Consider the following 15853-nt stretch of genomic DNA (forward strand, 5'->3'; position numbering starts at 1 on the left):
TTGCAATGCACAAGTATTTTTTTTTCTACTATATGTTAAAGTGGGTATTACTTTGGTAATAATCAAATCTTACGCACCGTTAATGACCAATACTCTGCGCAGATTTATCTAAAAATAACCAGTCAAAGCCCTTATCTCGTGCGTAACCAACGGCGTAACGATAGCTCTAAGGGTTCGTTAATGAATTGCGTCCCTCTATATATTCAGCTCGATCTCGATCTCTTCCTCCTCTTCCACGCCGGCCATCCATCGAATGCATCGATTCAAGTGCGCGAATTTGCAAAGGTTTGATCTCCGTTGGAATCAGATTCGTGTGGAATAGCTTCTTCAGAAACAATATCTTTTTCAGATTTGATTTTGACTTTTAATTCCCCTGCTTATAATTTGCTTTTCGATCGGTTTCGTGCCATCGATCGATCTCTCCCTCTCTTATTTTTAATACTGCTAGTCTCGTTTGTTTGACAGTTTTTCAAGATTCATGGATATGGATTTTTGCACCTGTTTTGGCGTGTGCCAGTACGAGACGAATCCTGGATGAAATTAACTTTTGGTGAATTCTGGCTGGATTTGCTGGCGCATATTCAGGTGACGTATCATGTCAAGAACGAATTAACCTCTCTATACTACTGGGTAATTTTATTTTGTTTTTTTATTTACTCCAAGTTAAAACCAGCGTTTAAAACGTCGACCCAGCGTTAACTCTGGGTAGACCAGACAACAAAAAGCAATCTGAGGATAGGATGCGATAGGACGGGAGCAGATCCAGACCGTCCGTTACGCGTCTCATCGTATCGTAGCCGTCCACGTGTTCAAGCTGGCTGCTGCTGGTCCGATGTGTGGGCCCCACCTACTCGTGACGCGCGCGCGTCCTTTCTCATCTTCTTTTCCAGGTAAACTTCCTCATCTCCTTCAACTCGTCTTCCTCCTCACTTTGCGCATCTCCAATCTCCAATCTCCCCTCGCGTCCGGTAAATTCTCGCCAATTCGTTTTTGGTTCGATCTGTCTCCACTCCCTCGGGTTAACGAACTGCCGCTCTGGTCGTCGATCGATTGATTCTGTGTTTTTTTTCCTTAATTCTGCTTTTTCTCTCTCGTTTTTTCGTTGTTGTGTTGTGTTGGATTGCATCTCGAGCTGTGGAGGCATGGGTAAGTAGTAGTATAATTCTCTTGGTTCGATTGGCTGTTTGATTTGTGAAGATCTTTTTTCGCATTGTTCTGGCGTGCCAGTGATGATTGCAGAGATAAAAAATGGTGAATTCTGGATGAGCGTGCTCGCGTGCTGCTTTGTGCGCGCGCGGCCGTGGTGATATCCCTTACTCAATTCATCTGAGGCACGTATGAATCGAATCGAAACCGAAATTTTTTCCCCTTACTCAATTCATTCATTTGAGGTTTTTTCCCTTAAGATTTCTTTCTCGCGAAATCGAATTCCCCCACCCACGGGGTGGCGAATCCTGAATTTTGTCGCTGGATTTTTGCTGGAAGCATGGAAAATTTCTCACTTTCTCTTGGTCTGTTTAATCGATCTGTCAGCCACATCTACTATGGTCGGATTATTGCTTCTTTAATTTGATCTGTGAAACCTTTTATTTTGATCTTTCACGTCGACTGCTTCTTTAATTTTGGTTGATTTCTGATGACTTCCGTTTCGATTCTGGCGTGCCGATGATGATTAAAAGAGCTAACAATGGTGAATTCGATGAATGTGCTTGCGTGCCGCTGGGTTCGCAGCTGTGGTGATATGTATTCTTACGCAGAGGCACGCATAAATCGAAATCGATTGTTTTTTTTTCTCGTCTCATGTGTTTGTTCCCCTATTATGTGTTTCTTCTCTACTGTTACTTTCTATGCAACCCTCAAAATTTGATGTTTTATGTTTTCCTTTTTGGCAAATTCTTGATGGAATGTGAATATGTAAACACGGATGTAAATTTATGTAAAACACGGATGTAAATTTATCCATTAACCAGTAATACGTACTACGTAAATTGAAACAAATATCACATCAAGGTCTTTGCTCTCTAAGAAATTGAGGAAAACACCTGGGAATTAATACGGATGCATTTATACAGGAGGCCCATGATTTGGGTGAATAACTGGAGAGCTCTTCGTTTTGAAAATAAAATCGGCACAAACACCAACGGTGGTTTGTATTGAATGGTCTACAAACCTAGAAGAAAGTAGACCATATGGGATCATTGTACTAAACTCCATCTAATTTAACTAACGGGAAGAGAAAGTTTGAAAGGAAATCGCAAACAAGAAAAACTGATACTCGTAGTTTGGAAGGAAATTTTGTTTGCCTCATCAGTTGCAAACCACACATCAAGATTACAGTTTGAAGAGTTGCGTCTTCTGTTCAGCTTCAGTACTTCCAAGCAACTGCGACAGTGAGCCAAATGCACAAAGCGTAGCAGGACGAAAAAGAGAATCTACATAATTGAATAAACACCTTGATCTGATGGAAAAGACACCAGATTCTATTTGCTATTATCATCACAAAGTACATCTGATTATGCACATTACTTTTGAATGATGTACAGATGCATCCTAATGCATCCTTGGACACAGTTCTAATGCTAGGCCTCTTGTACCCCAAAGGCCTTCTGGATTTCAGCTATGACTCGGTCTGCGACATCGGGACCAAACATCCTTGGCAAATTTGAAGTCAGGTCGACCTCGATTGACTTAGACCTTACAATTTGGTCCCTCTTTATCATGTTCTCTCTCGCCTTCTTCCATCTCTGAAGTATGATCAGCACAACTATCAAGCCAAATTTGAAGAAGTGCCCTAGCAGCTGTTGCTAGTTGACCACGCACTATCTCTTCCAAGGTACCCTCTCCTCCTTGTCCACAGTCAATGCTCATCAGTATTGCAGTCAGTGAGAAGGCGCTGCGCAAGAAGAGGGATCGCGATCGGTATGGACGGGCCTGCGGCAATTCTTCGATCTTCTCACGCTGTTTGTCCACCTGAGTATTTTCATAGTATCTCTCTATGTATTCGGGATGGAGCGCGAGGTCTTTCCGTGGGAGAAGGTCCAGAAGCACCACGATCGAAGTTGGGCTACCTTGTATAAATTTCATGAGGAAATGTGGAGCATCTGTCGAGGCGTTCAGAAAGATGAGAAGAGATGTAATGTCGATTGCGCCATTTGGGACTTTGCAGTGTAGTGAGGACTGGAGCATGAAATCAATCTGTAGACAAGAAAAATAATAATTCAACCCCACTTGTCATTCCTTGCAGAACTCAAGAAATTATTATACTGTGCTAAGCATTAGACAGCTTGATTCAGGTGTTCAATTGGTGAGATTAATAACATTGTTTGAATGCCATTGATCATTTTGGCCACTCCAATTGTATCTTTTCAATTGGTGAGATACCTTTTCTTTGGAGAGTAACAAGAAATCTTTGAGTGGTAGGAAAAGATCATGAATGAGGCACAAACGCTAGAGCAGACCAATTGTGCCATTTCAATCTTGGAAGTTTCGCAGCACTAATAAATCAACTAATTTGAGCATTGCTAATCTAACAAACAATCATAATTTGCTCCAAAGAGTTGGATTATGGATCTTGGCTTCTCAAAGCTTGCAAGTTCACCTTGATGGGGCAATCACGAATAGTTCGGCAGCAAATTTTCAGTGTAAAACACTCAGTAAACTGTACTGAAACAGTTTCAGTGTAATTTACTGCATTTCGTCATAGGATTGCTCTACTCTGCCAGCCTGTCACTACAATTTCACTATTTCATATGACTAATTGTGCTCTAGACATTACAGCAGTAGAAATAATCTCCAATTAAAAGAATAGTAAATTTTAATTTGCAGCTTATACTTCGAGGGGAGAGAAGCCAGGCCAAGCGCGCAGGCACAGCTAAAATCTGTATGATCTGACGAACAAAAGTGAGATAGGGGGTGGCATTACCGTCGATCCCGGCGCGCCGCGGCGCACGTCGAGCGAGCCCACGGCGTTCCCGGCGCCGCCGCCGCTGCGGAACCCGGCGACGTCGGGCGGCACGGCGGAGGGGAGCAGCCGCGCGCCCAGGCGCGCCTCCGCCCGGGACGCGAGCTCCCGCGCCACCTCCACCTCCACCCCCAATGGCGCCGTCGCTCCCGGCGCGGAAGAGGCCGAGGACGGGGCGGCTCCCGGCGCCGACGACGCGGGCGCGGATGCGCGCACGGCGGCCCTGAGCGTGGGAGCCGCCGCGCGGTGTAGCCGGAACGCGCCCCGGTGGCGGAGGCGTGGGAAGGAGATGGCGGAGTGGGCCTGGGAGGTCGCCGGCGGCGAGCGGAGGTGGTGCTGTGGGCGGAGCATGAACGACGTGAGGTGAGAGGGAGTGAGATTTTCCTCTTTTTTAAAAAAAAGAAAAAGAAAAAGCAAACTCTTCTTTTAAAAAAATGACTCTGTGTTACAAAATCCATCAAAAGGACATTTCTACTGCAAAAGAAATCTCGAGACGGTGAAAATGTGAGATAATTGGGCTGTTTCGGCTTCTTTTTGCTGCGGCATGCAGCCACAGCAACGCCAACAACTGAACATTCCTAATTGAACTTTTACCAGCACTTCAGATTAAGGCACTCTGTGATTAGGTTTATATGTTAGTTTATGAAAAAAATTAAGCCTAAGAGACAACATTTTTTATTTGGTTTTCTTTAAAGCTATAAGCATTTTTACATTGCTATATATGACTCCAAAATTACCGTTTATAAAACAACTAAGCTGAAAAATTAAATTAAAACCATAAGCTTTTAATCCTAAGCTCATATAAAGATGATCTGCGTGAGTGTAGCTCAACTAGTATGTTTTTTTAACCAACTCACCTAAAATCAAAATCTAGATTTGACACAGCTAGCTAATTGATCTTCCAGTGAGATATGTTGACACAGTTTTTCAAAGGTGTTCGTAGAGGTAGGGTATGCTTGTATGGGTTCATAGTACTCCCATTATAAGTGCAGCCATGATTTTCCGTGATCGTCCGTCTTATTTGAAACATTTTTTAAAAAAGTTTAAAAACATAAGTCACGCATAAAGAACTAGTTTTATCATCTAATAACGATAAAAATACTAATCATAAAAAAATTTCAAATAAGAGAGACGATTAAAATTGGGCACAAAACTCATCGCTGCACTTATAATGGGATGGAGGAGGGAGTATGTGTTATGAACATATATGTTTATACCTTTTTTTTGAAAACATATATAGGCCCCATCGTTTGGCTCTTTTCCTAATAAGCCAAAACAGCTTATTATGGAATAGGGTGAATAACCAATATGATCCTTGAACTTTCACTTAAGGATCAATTTAGTTCTTGACGTTTTGTATTGTCCAAATAAGTCCCTAAACTTTATTGTGTGATTTGATATAGTCCTTGGACCCACTAAAAATGCCACGTGTACATGCCACATCACCTGCGCATGCAAATTAAAATGTCCATTCTACCCTTACATTCTCCATAGGAAATAAATAAAAAATAAGAAAAAAAGGCATTTGGCCATTGGAAAAATGATGTTGCATTTGTAACTAAAAAATGTGGCATTTTCCTTTTGTTTTATGATTGCTTTCTTCATGTTTTTCCCATTGTTATTTTTCTTTTTTTTGTAGAAAATGTAAGGGTAAGATGGATATTTAAATGTTGAATGTACATGCATGAATGATGTGGCATGTCTATGTGGTGTTTTAAGTGGGTCCAAGGACTATATTAAGCCACATGATAATTTTAAGGGATTTGTTTGGTCAATGTAAAACATCAAGGACTAATTTGACCCATGAGCAAAAGTTCAAGGACTAGATTGGCTATTCACCCTGTGGAATAAAAATGAATTTATAGGTAAAAATTTTTATACATGTGTTCTTGGTGACTTAAAAGCTAATGCTGAAAAAAAACTACCGTTGAAAATATCTCAAAATCTATCTCAAAATTAAGTTTAAATAATTAAAATTTAGCTTTTTTTTTTTACTGATTACGCCATCCGACGAGAGGCATAAAGAGCACCTAATCCCAGTGTTAAATTCACGTACCGGGGACAACCAAAAGCTGGGGGGGGGGGGGGGGGGGGGGGGGCGTGAGCAGATCTGTGCCGTCCGTTCCGCCGCCCGGCGCATCTTAGCCGTCCACGTGCTCGTCTAGCTGCTGGTCCATGTATGGGGCCATATGGCTTTTTCTTCTTCCTCTTCTTTTTTTTGAGCCAAAAGTGTCCTCGTCTTCGTCCTCATCACATCAGCTCGCCTTCAGTTCCTCCCCGCCGCATCTCCCATCTCGTATTTCCCATCCTCCCTTCGCGCGTCTGGGTGTAGGATTCGGGCTTGTACTTCTTGTTAATCCCTAGTCCTTCAGTCCTTCTCCCTCCCATCAGGTCTCGATTTGGTCTATTGATTTATCTTTTTTTTTTTTAACTTTGCTTACTTAATCTCGTTTTTTTTTAAAAGAAATGGTTGTTCTGTTGGATCTCGAGCTGGAGCCAAGGATACATACTAGTAGTAATTTCTGTTGGTTTGTTTTAGTGATTTATCTTGGTTCTTTTATAGATCTGGTATACATCTCCCGTGGTTCGATTGGGCTGGGTATTTGTTCTGTGAAGATTGGTGTTTTCAGTTTTTCTTGCGTGCTAGTGATGATTAAAGAAGTTAAAAATGGTGAATCCTGGATTAATGGGCTCGCGTGCCGCTGTGTGCGCGCGGCCGGAGATTCTCTCTCTGTTCTTCTGTGAGTTCTTCTATGGGAAATTGATTTTTTTTCTTCTAACCTCTCCTTAATTTGACTCGTGTGCATGGTTACTTGCAGGTTGTCAGAATTACTAGGTTTTGAAATTACGACTGATAGCGCGGCAAGGTATGAAAATATATAAATTCAGCATTGCTGGGCTGCTGTGCTGGTTCTATATTAAAAAGAAAAAAAAAGAACTATGTTAAAGAGAGATGGGGGATTGCAGGTTTTGCCCCCCAATAGTTGGAATTCAGCTTTATGCCTAGTTCGTTTAATCTCTCTCACAAGGGGATTGAGGGGGATTTGGAGGGGATTTATTCCACACTATTGTAGTGGTGTGGAAACATTCCCCCTCAATCCCCTACATTCTGCTTCTCTTGGGGATTAAACGAACAAGGCATTAAGGAGTAGCAAATCCGGATTTTTGTCAGAATTTTGCCTTAAAGGAATGGTAGATCCTGTTTTTTTTTCAGAATTTTGCTGGAGCAATAGACAATTCTGTTTGGTTGGTTGATCTGTCTGCCACATCTACCGTGGTCCAATTGCTTCTTAATATGATTTGTGAAGACTTGTGTTTCGATTTTCGACGCGGATTGATTCTTTAATTTGCTTTCTGAAGACTTCCATTTCGATTCTGTCGTGCTGGTGATGATTAAAGAGCTAGCAATGGTGAATTCGATGAATTTGTTGGCGTGCCGCTGGGTGCGCAGCAGTGGTGATATGCATTCTTATGCAGTTTATCTGAGGCACGCATAAATCAAAATCGATGTTTTTTCCTCATGTGTTTGTGTTCCTTCTTTCCTGCTGCTTTCGATACAATTCTCCGAAATTGCTGTTTTTCTGTTTACATTTTTCCTTTTGGCTTTACTGTTCGAACTCTCCATTCTTGATACAATAATTGTGTATTCCAACCAAAAGGGAAGGCAAAAGCAACTCTCGAAAAACCTTGGAATTTATGTTTTGTGCCATGTGTGCTTCTAGAGCTGCGGGTAGCTGCCGCCTGCAGGGTGTCAGGATTAGTACTGGCTGGTAGTTGGTGAATTTCTGATTTATTGCATTTCAATTTTGTCATAAACTGGTGCATTAGTCTATGAAATTAACCAGTTAGATTCATCACAAATTTTTAACGGGACGGGAATACAGTATACAGATTTTTATTGGCCGTTAGCCAGTAATACATTTGTAAAATGGCTATAAGGTAGAGCCGGCTCTACCTTCTTACATCAAAAAAAAAAAACATTTGTAAAATAAATTAATTGACTGTCCTTGCTCTTTAAGGAATTGAGGAAAACACCTGTGAAATCAATTGACTGGTACTTATAAATTATGTTAGCCTTTTGGGCACTTTCTTTTAATCAGTGTATCGATGTATCTCTAGAGGAGACCTGAGATTTGGGTTGAAACGGTTTGAATACAAAATCAGCATGAAAACCAACATTACATTGGTTTGTATAACTGTACATCAAAACCTAAAGAAAATAGTACTCTCTTGAAGAAATTGGACCATAGGATTGTAGCTCCTAATAACTTGGAGAATATGAAGAGAGTTTGATACTAATTCACAATAAAACATAAAAGAAATTATTGAAAGGATATTTTGTTTGCCTCTCATCAGTGGCAAATGACATATGAAGGTTACAAATTGAAGAATCGCCTCATCTGTTCAGCTAGGATAACTTGTTAAGAGTTTTAGACCATACTCTCTGGTAGCTATTAGTACGCAGTATTTCCAGCCTTGACAACCAACTTGCCTCTCATTAGCTGCAACAGTGATTCACCTACAGGCTATAGAAGCAGAGTGATAGGACAACAAAGAAAAAACCACATGATGTAGTCAACAACTTGATCTGATCATCCACACATGGACAAATTATGAGATCTGATGGTATTTGCAATTATAATCACACAATATATTTGTTTGTTCAAGCAAAACGGACTGGATACTACTAACATTACTTTCGAATGATGTACAGATGCATTCCTGGTCACAGTTCTAATGCTAGGCCTCTTGTACCCCAAAGGCCTTCTGGATTTCAGCTATGACTCGGTCTGCAACATCAGGACCAAACATCCTCGGCAAATTTGAAGTCAGGTCGACCTCGATTGACTTAGACCTTACAATTTGGTCCCTCTTTATCATGTTTTCTCTCGCCTTTTTCCATCTCTGAAGTATGATCAGCACAACTATCAATCCTGATTTTTTTTCCAGAATTTTGCTGGAGCAATAGACAATTCTGTTTGTTTGATTGATCTGTCTACCACATCTACCGTGGTCCAATTGCTTCTTAATATGATTTGTGAAGACTTGTGTTTCGATTTTCAAGGCCGATTGATTCTTTAATTTGATTTCTGAAGACTTCCATTTCGATTATGTCGTGCTGGTGATGATTAAAGAGCTAGCAATGGTGAATTCGATGAATTTGTTCGCGTGCCACTGGGTGCGCAGCAGTGGTGATATGCATTCTTACGCAGTTCATCTGAGGCACGCATAAATCGAAATCGATTTGTTTTCTTTATGTGTTTGTGTTTCTTCTTTCCTGCTGCTTTCGATACAACTCTCCAAAATTGCTATTTTATTGATTTTGAGAAGGCTTACGATAGAGTTCAATGGGATTTCTTGTATGAGGTGTTGCAGAAGAAAAACTTTGACCAGCGGGTTATAAGTTGGATTAAAAAGATCAATGAGGGACGTAAGGTGAGCATAAATATAAATGGGGAGATGGGCCCTTTTTAAAAAACTTTTAGGGGGTTGAGACAGGGTGACCTTTTGTCACCTATTTTGTTTAACCTAGTGGGGGATGCTCTGTCAGCAATTTTAGAAGAAGCTGTCAGAAATGGGGTCTTAGAGGGTTTAGTCCCAGATTTGGTAGAGGGGGGTTTAACTCACCTTCAATATGCTGATGACACCATTCTTTTTACTAAGGTTACCAGAGAAAATATTTTAGCTCTTAAGTTTCTTCTGTTTTGTTTTGAGGAGATGTCTGGAATAAAAATCAATTATCAGAAAAGTGAAGTTTATGTTTTGGGGGTGACAAAAGAAGTGGAGGAAGAGATAGCTAATATGCTAAATTGCAAGGTTGGAAGGATGCCCTTCAGTTATCTTCGTCTACCAATTGGGTGGAGAAATTGGGGGAAAAAAGATTTTATTCCTGTAATGCAAAAGATAGAAAAGAGGCTGGAATCTTGGCATAGTGGTCACCTTTCTTTTTTTTTGGGGGGGGGGGGGGGGGGGGGGGAGGGAAATAAGGACAAACTCTTGCTTATCTAGTGTTCCTCTTTATGCCATGGGTTTTATAAACTTCCTGATGAGTTCCATCATAAAATGGACACTGTGAGGGGGAGATTCTACTGGCAAGGCTCGGGGGAAAGAAAAAATATCACATGATTCGTTGGACAGCCCGTAGCAGACCAAAGGATTTTGGAGGGATGGGTTTTATTGACACAAAAGTTATGAACATTTGCTTGCTAAGTGATATGAGTTGTACTGTTCTTAGGAAGAAATATCTGGGTCACAAGGGTTTCTTTCAAAGTTCTGCTGTTGGGGAGTCTCAGTTTTGGAAAGGTTTACATGATTTTGGTGCAGTTCTGGAAAGGTTGATTGAGAAAAAGGTGGAGGGGGGTAATCAAACCCTTTTCTGGGAGGATGTGTGGCTGAACAAAGTGTCTTTATAAACCTGCTTCCCATCTCTGTATTCAGTAAGTTATCAACAAAAGGTGACTGTGAATGAGTTGTGGATGGGGGGGACTGGGATCTACATTTCAGAAGGAACTTGAACAGTCAAGATAGACCAGAGTTGGATAAACTGCAGAGGGAGCTGGAGGGGGTTACTCTAAATGGAGAGAGAGAGACATGGTGATTTGGCCTCGTGACAAAAAGAAAATTTTCTCCACAAGATCTATGTATAGGGTGCTAAAATTTGGAAGGGTGGTAGATCAAGAAATGCAAGGGGTGTGGAGGTGCAAGATACCTCTAAAAATCAAGCACTTCCTTTATATGGCAGGGAGAAACATGATTCCATGTACAGAGCAATTGGTTAAAAGAAAGTGGAGAGGGGGAGATAAGAACTGCAAGCTTTGTCTAGGTGAGGAAAGCACTACACATGTTTTATTTACTTGTCCCATTGCTAAATTTGCTTGGAGTGTAATTGCTATAGTTCTAAATTTGCATAATGTACCTATCTCTTTCTGGGATTGTATCAAGGTTGTAAACAAGAAAATGGGGTTTCAGGGGGGGATGGTGGTTTTTGCAGGAATGACCTGGGGTTTGTGGATTACCAGAAATGATTGGGTTTTTAACAATAAACTGACCAAATCACCTTTGTAGGTCGTGTACAGGTCTTTGTCTTTGATGCAAAGGTGGAAGGTGCTGCTAAAAGAAAAAGAGTACTAGCTTGGATGTCTTTCAAGCAAAGATAATGCAGACGTTGGAAGTGTTGAAGCCGACTGATAATCTTCCTGATGATATAGGATAGTTCGTGGGAATGGGCTCTGAAAATATTTGGTCTTTGTTGTGGGTGTTAAAATGTCTGGAAGGGGGCTAGGTTTAGTGGATGTCCAAGCTTTTGTTGAGCTGGTTTGGAAACTGGAATCCCCAGTTTTTTGTTTCCTTTTGTTTCGTTTTTCTGTAAGAACTCTGTTTCGTTTGGGCTAAAAAAAAATGCTGTTTTCTGTTTACATTTTTTCCTTTTGGCTTTGCCGTTCGAACTCTCCATTCTTGATACAATAATTGTGTATTCCAACCGAAAAGAGAAGGCAAAAACAACTCTCCAAAAACCTTGGAGTTTATGTTTTGTGCCATGTGTGCTTCTAGAGCTGCGGGTAGCTGTAGGGAGCCAGGATTAGTATGGCTGGTAGTTGGTGAATTTCTGATTGATAGCATTTCAATTTTGTCATAAACTGGTGCGTTGGTCTATGAAATTAGGCAGTTAGATTCATCACAAATTTTTAATGGGATGAGAATATGTAAACACGGTATGTAAAGTTATCCATTAACTAGTAATACATTTGTAAAATAAAATAATTGACTGTCCTTTCTCTTTAAGAAATTGAGGAAACCACCCGTGAAATCAGTTGACTGGTACTTATAAATTATGTTATCTTTTTGGGCACTTTCTTTTAATCAGTGCATCGATGTATCTCTAGAGGAGGCCGAGATTTGGGTTGAAACGGCTAAAGTACAAAATCGGCATGAAAACCAACACTACATTGGTTTGTATAATTGTATAGAATCTATGAAAACCTAAAGATCATTGTACTTTCTTGAAGAAATTGGACCATAGGATTGTAGCTACTAATAACTTGGAGAATATGAAGAGAAAATTTGATACTAATTCACAATAAAAGATAGAAGAAATTATTGAAAGGATATTTTGTTTGCCTCTCAATCTCTCATCAGTGGTGAACCACAAATGAAGGTTACAGATTGAAGAGCCGCCTCATCTGTTCGTAACTTGTTATTAGAGTTTTAGACCCACTATCTGGTAGTACTTCAGTACTTCCGGCCTTGACAAGCAACTTGCCTCTCATTAGCTGCAACAGTGATTCACCTACAGGCTACAGATAGAAGCAGAGTGATAGGACAACAAAGAAGAAACCACAGAATTTAATAAACAACTTAATCTGATCATCTACACATGGACAAAATTATGACATCTGATGGTATTTGCAATTATAAATTTATAATCACACAATATATCTGATTGTTGAAGCAAAAGGGACTGAAGACTACTAACATTACTTTTGAATGTTGTACAGATGCATTCTTGGTCACAGTTCTAATGCTTGGCCTCTTGTACTCCAAAGGCCTTCTGGATTTCAGCTATGACTCGATCTGCGACATCGGGACCAAACATCCTCGGCAAATTTGAAGTCAGGTCGACCTCGATTGACTTAGACCTTACAATTTGGTCCCTCTTTATCATGTTTTCTCTCTCGCCTTCTTCCATCTCTGAAGTATGATCAGCACAACTATCAAGCCAAATTTGAAGAAGTGCACTAGCAGCTGTTGCTAGTTGACCACGCACTATCTCTTCCAAGGTACCCTCTCCTCCTTGCCCACAGTCGATGCTCATCAGTATTGCTGTCAGTGAGAAGGTGCTGCGCACGAAGAGGGATTGTGATCGGTATGGACGGGCCTGCGGTAATTCTTCGACCTTCTCACGCTGTTTGTCCACCTGAGTATTTTCATAGTATCTCTCTATGTATTCGGGATGGAGCGCGAGGTCTTTCCGTGGGAGAAGGTCCAGAAGCACCACGATCGAAGTCGGGCTACCTTGTATAAATTCCATGAGGAAATGTGGTGCATCCGTGGAGGCATTCAGAAAGATGAGAAGAGATGTAATGTCGATTGCACCATTTGGAACTTTGCAGTGTAGTGAGGACTGGAGCATGAAATCAATCTGTAGACAAGAAAAATTAATAATTTAACTCCATTTGTCATTCCTTGCAGAACTCAAGAAATTGTACCACGCTAAGCTACTGAGCACTAGGGAGCATAATTCAGTTGTTCAATTGGTGAGATTAGTTTCACTATTTCACTAGGGAGCATAATTCAGGTGTTCAATTGGTGAGATTAGTTTCACTATTTGAATGCCGTTGATCATTTTGGTTACTTCAGTTATGTCCGTTCAGTTGGAGTGATTTTGTTTTTTCTTTTTGGAGAGGAAACAAAATCTGTGAGTGATAGGAAGAATCACGAATGAGGTATAAACTCTAGAACAGATCAATTGTTGCCATTTCGATATTTGAAGTAAATGAACTAATTTGAGCATTGCTAATCTAATGAAAAACCATAATTTGCTCTGAAGAGTTGGATTATAGATCTTGGCTTGAACTTGATAGGGCAAATCACAAATAGTTCGGCAGCAAATTTTCAGTGTAAAACAGTTTCAGTAAATTGTCCAGTCTTTTGACATGCCATTGATCTATTCTGCTCTGTTTGTGCCAGCCTGTTTTACCAGTTTACCACTACCATTTCACTACTTAATTCATATGACTGATTCTGATTGTGCTCTACTAGATATTTTTACTGCAGTAGAACTAATCTCCAATTAACATAACAGTAAATTAGCAGCACAGCTTACGATCTGACGAACAAAAGTGTGAGAGGTGGTGCAGGTACCGTCGATCCCGGCGCGCCGCGGCGCACGTCGAGCGAGCCGACGGCGTTCCCGGCGCCGCCGCTGCGGAACTCAGCGACGTCGGGCGGCACGGCGGAGGGGAGCAGCCGCGCGCCCAGCCGCGCCTCCGCCAGGGACGCGAGCTCCCGCGCCACCTCCCGGTGCGCCACCTCCACCACCACCTCCGACTCCGTCGCGCCCGGCGCCGCCGACGACGCGCGCACGGCGCTCGACGTTTTGCCCCCGAGCGGGGTACCCGCGCCCCGGCAGCGGCGGCGGAGGGGGAGGAGGCGAGGAGCGAGGGTCGATAAGGAGACGGCGGAGGACGGCGAGCTGGTCGCCGGCGGCGGCGAGCGGAGTTGGAGCATTGGATCACGGCGAGGTGTTCGACGCGTGGACGAACGGAGCGAGAGATGAGTGTGAGCGAGAGGGAGTAAGACCGATGCCGTGAACGTGTAGAACTATACCTCTTTACTTTTGTAACTAGTGCAGTATATATAGGAGAGATGATTGAAAGAGAGATCTGAAAGCTGCTATTACAAATCCATCAGATTCCAAGACATCTCTATTGCAATTTGCAAATGCTTTGTTTTTTTCACAGACACTGCATTACTGAAATGTGAGATAATGGATTTCTTTTTAACAAGGGATAACGCCTATTGAGTTGGTGTTTTTTTTTTGTACCATGCTAATGACTGGGCAGCTCACCATGTAGATTATGGCCGTGTTTAGTTCCCCCAAATTTCTAACTTTCCGTCACATCACATCACATCGAAAACTTTTCTACACATATAAACTACCAACTTTCTCCCAACTTCCCAACATTTCCACCATCTAAACACAGCCTACTCCGTGCATAAGCTAGAACCGAGGTGATACTAAGGGCCTATTTGAGGGAGCTTTTAGCAGCTGCAGCTTCTCAGAGAATCTCCAGCTCCCTAAACAGTCTAGATTATTACCCAGATTCTGAGAATCTGTAGGTATAGAACCTAGAAAATGAACTAGAACCCAGAAGCTGGAAAACACAACTTTTTTAAATTCTCAGAAACTGGCTACCAACTCTCATAATTTTAAGCTCTCCAAACTGATCCTAAACCTCAATACACTAGGCCATCTGCTACTGCTGATCACTCACTGCTGACGCTGTTGCTGCTTATCGCTCCATGGGCCAAGGCCCAAAGCTCACAAAAGGCCAGCTGCTGCACACTAGCTTTCTTCCTCAGTCCACTAGCTCTTCATTTTCCCTTTCCCCCCTCTAATTATTGTGGGGGGCCATATTACTAAATCCGTTTTCATTTATTTGATCACTTTTTAGTGTCTGCGAATACTTGTCACATTTAGGGTCTGTTCACTAAACCTTACCAAAAAATTTTGGCAGGATTTCTTATGTACAACAAACTAAATATTGATATATTTTTTTCAACTTTACTAAAAATGGTGTGGTTGAAAATGGCATCAAAGTGAACATGCCCTTAATCAAAAGGTTAATGGGATCCACACCACTACAAATATGCCATTTTAGATAAATGCCACTACTATTCATAATATTGGTTACGTGCCACTGAAATTTGAGGAATTAGAACTACACATCGCCGTTGCGTTTTCCGTCAGACCCCTAGACGTGAGACCTACATAGCAGTTCCATCTTTCTCCATCCTCCCTCTTCTTTATTCCCTATCTCTTCCTCCATCTTCTACGACTGCTACAAGGGACATAGACGGCAGCGATTGAGCCCTCCCACTACGGATGGGATAAGGTCGACGATGACGGTGGCTCCCAAGCCCTCCCACTGTGGATGGGGTCGAAGACGACAGCGATGGCATCTCCCGAGCCCTCCTGCCGCGGATGGGAGAAGGTCGACAACGGTGCTGGTTCCCGAGCCTTCCTGCGGCGGATGGGGTCGAAGAAGATGGCGGTGGCGGCTCCCAAGCCCTCACACCGTAGAGGTGGTCGACGACGGTGGCGGCGACGGAGAGAAAGAGAGAGAGGGGGGGAAGAGAGGAGATGGAAGGGAGGTGAAAAACCTGGAATTG

General features: G+C 42.0%; 1 protein-coding gene, 1 long non-coding RNA gene, 5 other non-coding genes and 1 pseudogene across 14 annotated transcripts; 6 read left to right on the forward strand and 2 right to left on the reverse strand.

Annotated features, from left to right (window-relative positions):
• Nucleotides 1-236: 236 nt before the first annotated feature.
• Nucleotides 237-11376, forward strand: LOC127785754 (uncharacterized). 8 transcript variants are annotated; one of them, XR_008019873.1, is made up of 5 exons: nt 237-285; nt 466-585; nt 664-890; nt 6781-10784; nt 11027-11376. It is a non-coding gene; the product is annotated as an uncharacterized LOC127785754 (long non-coding RNA). The 8 variants fall into 8 exon arrangements; XR_008019872.1 differs by having other exon boundaries at nt 674-890; XR_008019875.1 differs by having other exon boundaries at nt 694-890.
• LOC127753578 (small nucleolar RNA Z188) lies at nt 1219-1337 on the forward strand. Its single transcript, XR_008012634.1, has one exon. It is a non-coding gene; the product is annotated as a small nucleolar RNA Z188 (small nucleolar RNA).
• LOC127753581 (small nucleolar RNA Z188) lies at nt 1658-1765 on the forward strand. Its single transcript, XR_008012637.1, has one exon. It is a non-coding gene; the product is annotated as a small nucleolar RNA Z188 (small nucleolar RNA).
• LOC127785750 (red chlorophyll catabolite reductase 1, chloroplastic-like) lies at nt 2446-4338 on the reverse strand (annotated as a pseudogene).
• Nucleotides 6600-6713, forward strand: LOC127753580 (small nucleolar RNA Z188). The gene has a single exon (XR_008012636.1). It is a non-coding gene; the product is annotated as a small nucleolar RNA Z188 (small nucleolar RNA).
• On the forward strand, nt 7340-7454 carry LOC127753579 (small nucleolar RNA Z188). The gene has a single exon (XR_008012635.1). It is a non-coding gene; the product is annotated as a small nucleolar RNA Z188 (small nucleolar RNA).
• On the forward strand, nt 9076-9190 carry LOC127753577 (small nucleolar RNA Z188). Its single transcript, XR_008012633.1, has one exon. It is a non-coding gene; the product is annotated as a small nucleolar RNA Z188 (small nucleolar RNA).
• Nucleotides 11377-12286: 910 nt separating the features above from the next.
• Nucleotides 12287-15823, reverse strand: LOC127785751 (red chlorophyll catabolite reductase 1, chloroplastic). The gene is made up of 2 exons (XM_052313151.1): nt 13823-15823; nt 12287-13100 (listed from the first exon to the last, which is right to left on the reverse strand). The coding sequence occupies exons 1-2, from the start codon at nt 14186-14188 to the stop codon at nt 12477-12479; spliced, it is 990 nt and encodes a 329-aa protein (XP_052169111.1). The 5' UTR covers nt 14189-15823; the 3' UTR covers nt 12287-12476.
• Between the last annotated feature and the right edge of the window lie 30 nt (nt 15824-15853).

This window comes from Oryza glaberrima, chromosome 10 (genome assembly GCF_000147395.1).
Source record: "Oryza glaberrima chromosome 10, OglaRS2, whole genome shotgun sequence".
NCBI lineage: Eukaryota > Viridiplantae > Streptophyta > Magnoliopsida > Poales > Poaceae > Oryza > Oryza glaberrima.

What these genes read in the sequence shown, in the direction of transcription:
- LOC127785751 (XM_052313151.1), bottom strand. Translation starts at nt 14,188, where the DNA reads ATGCTCCAACTCCGCTCGCCGCCGCCGGCGACCAGCTCGCCGTCCTCC. An exon ending in GCGGCGCGCCGGGATCGACG is followed by an intron (nt 13,101 to 13,822) that starts GTACCTGCACCA and finishes TCTTGTCTACAG; the next exon opens with ATTGATTTCATGCTCCAGTC.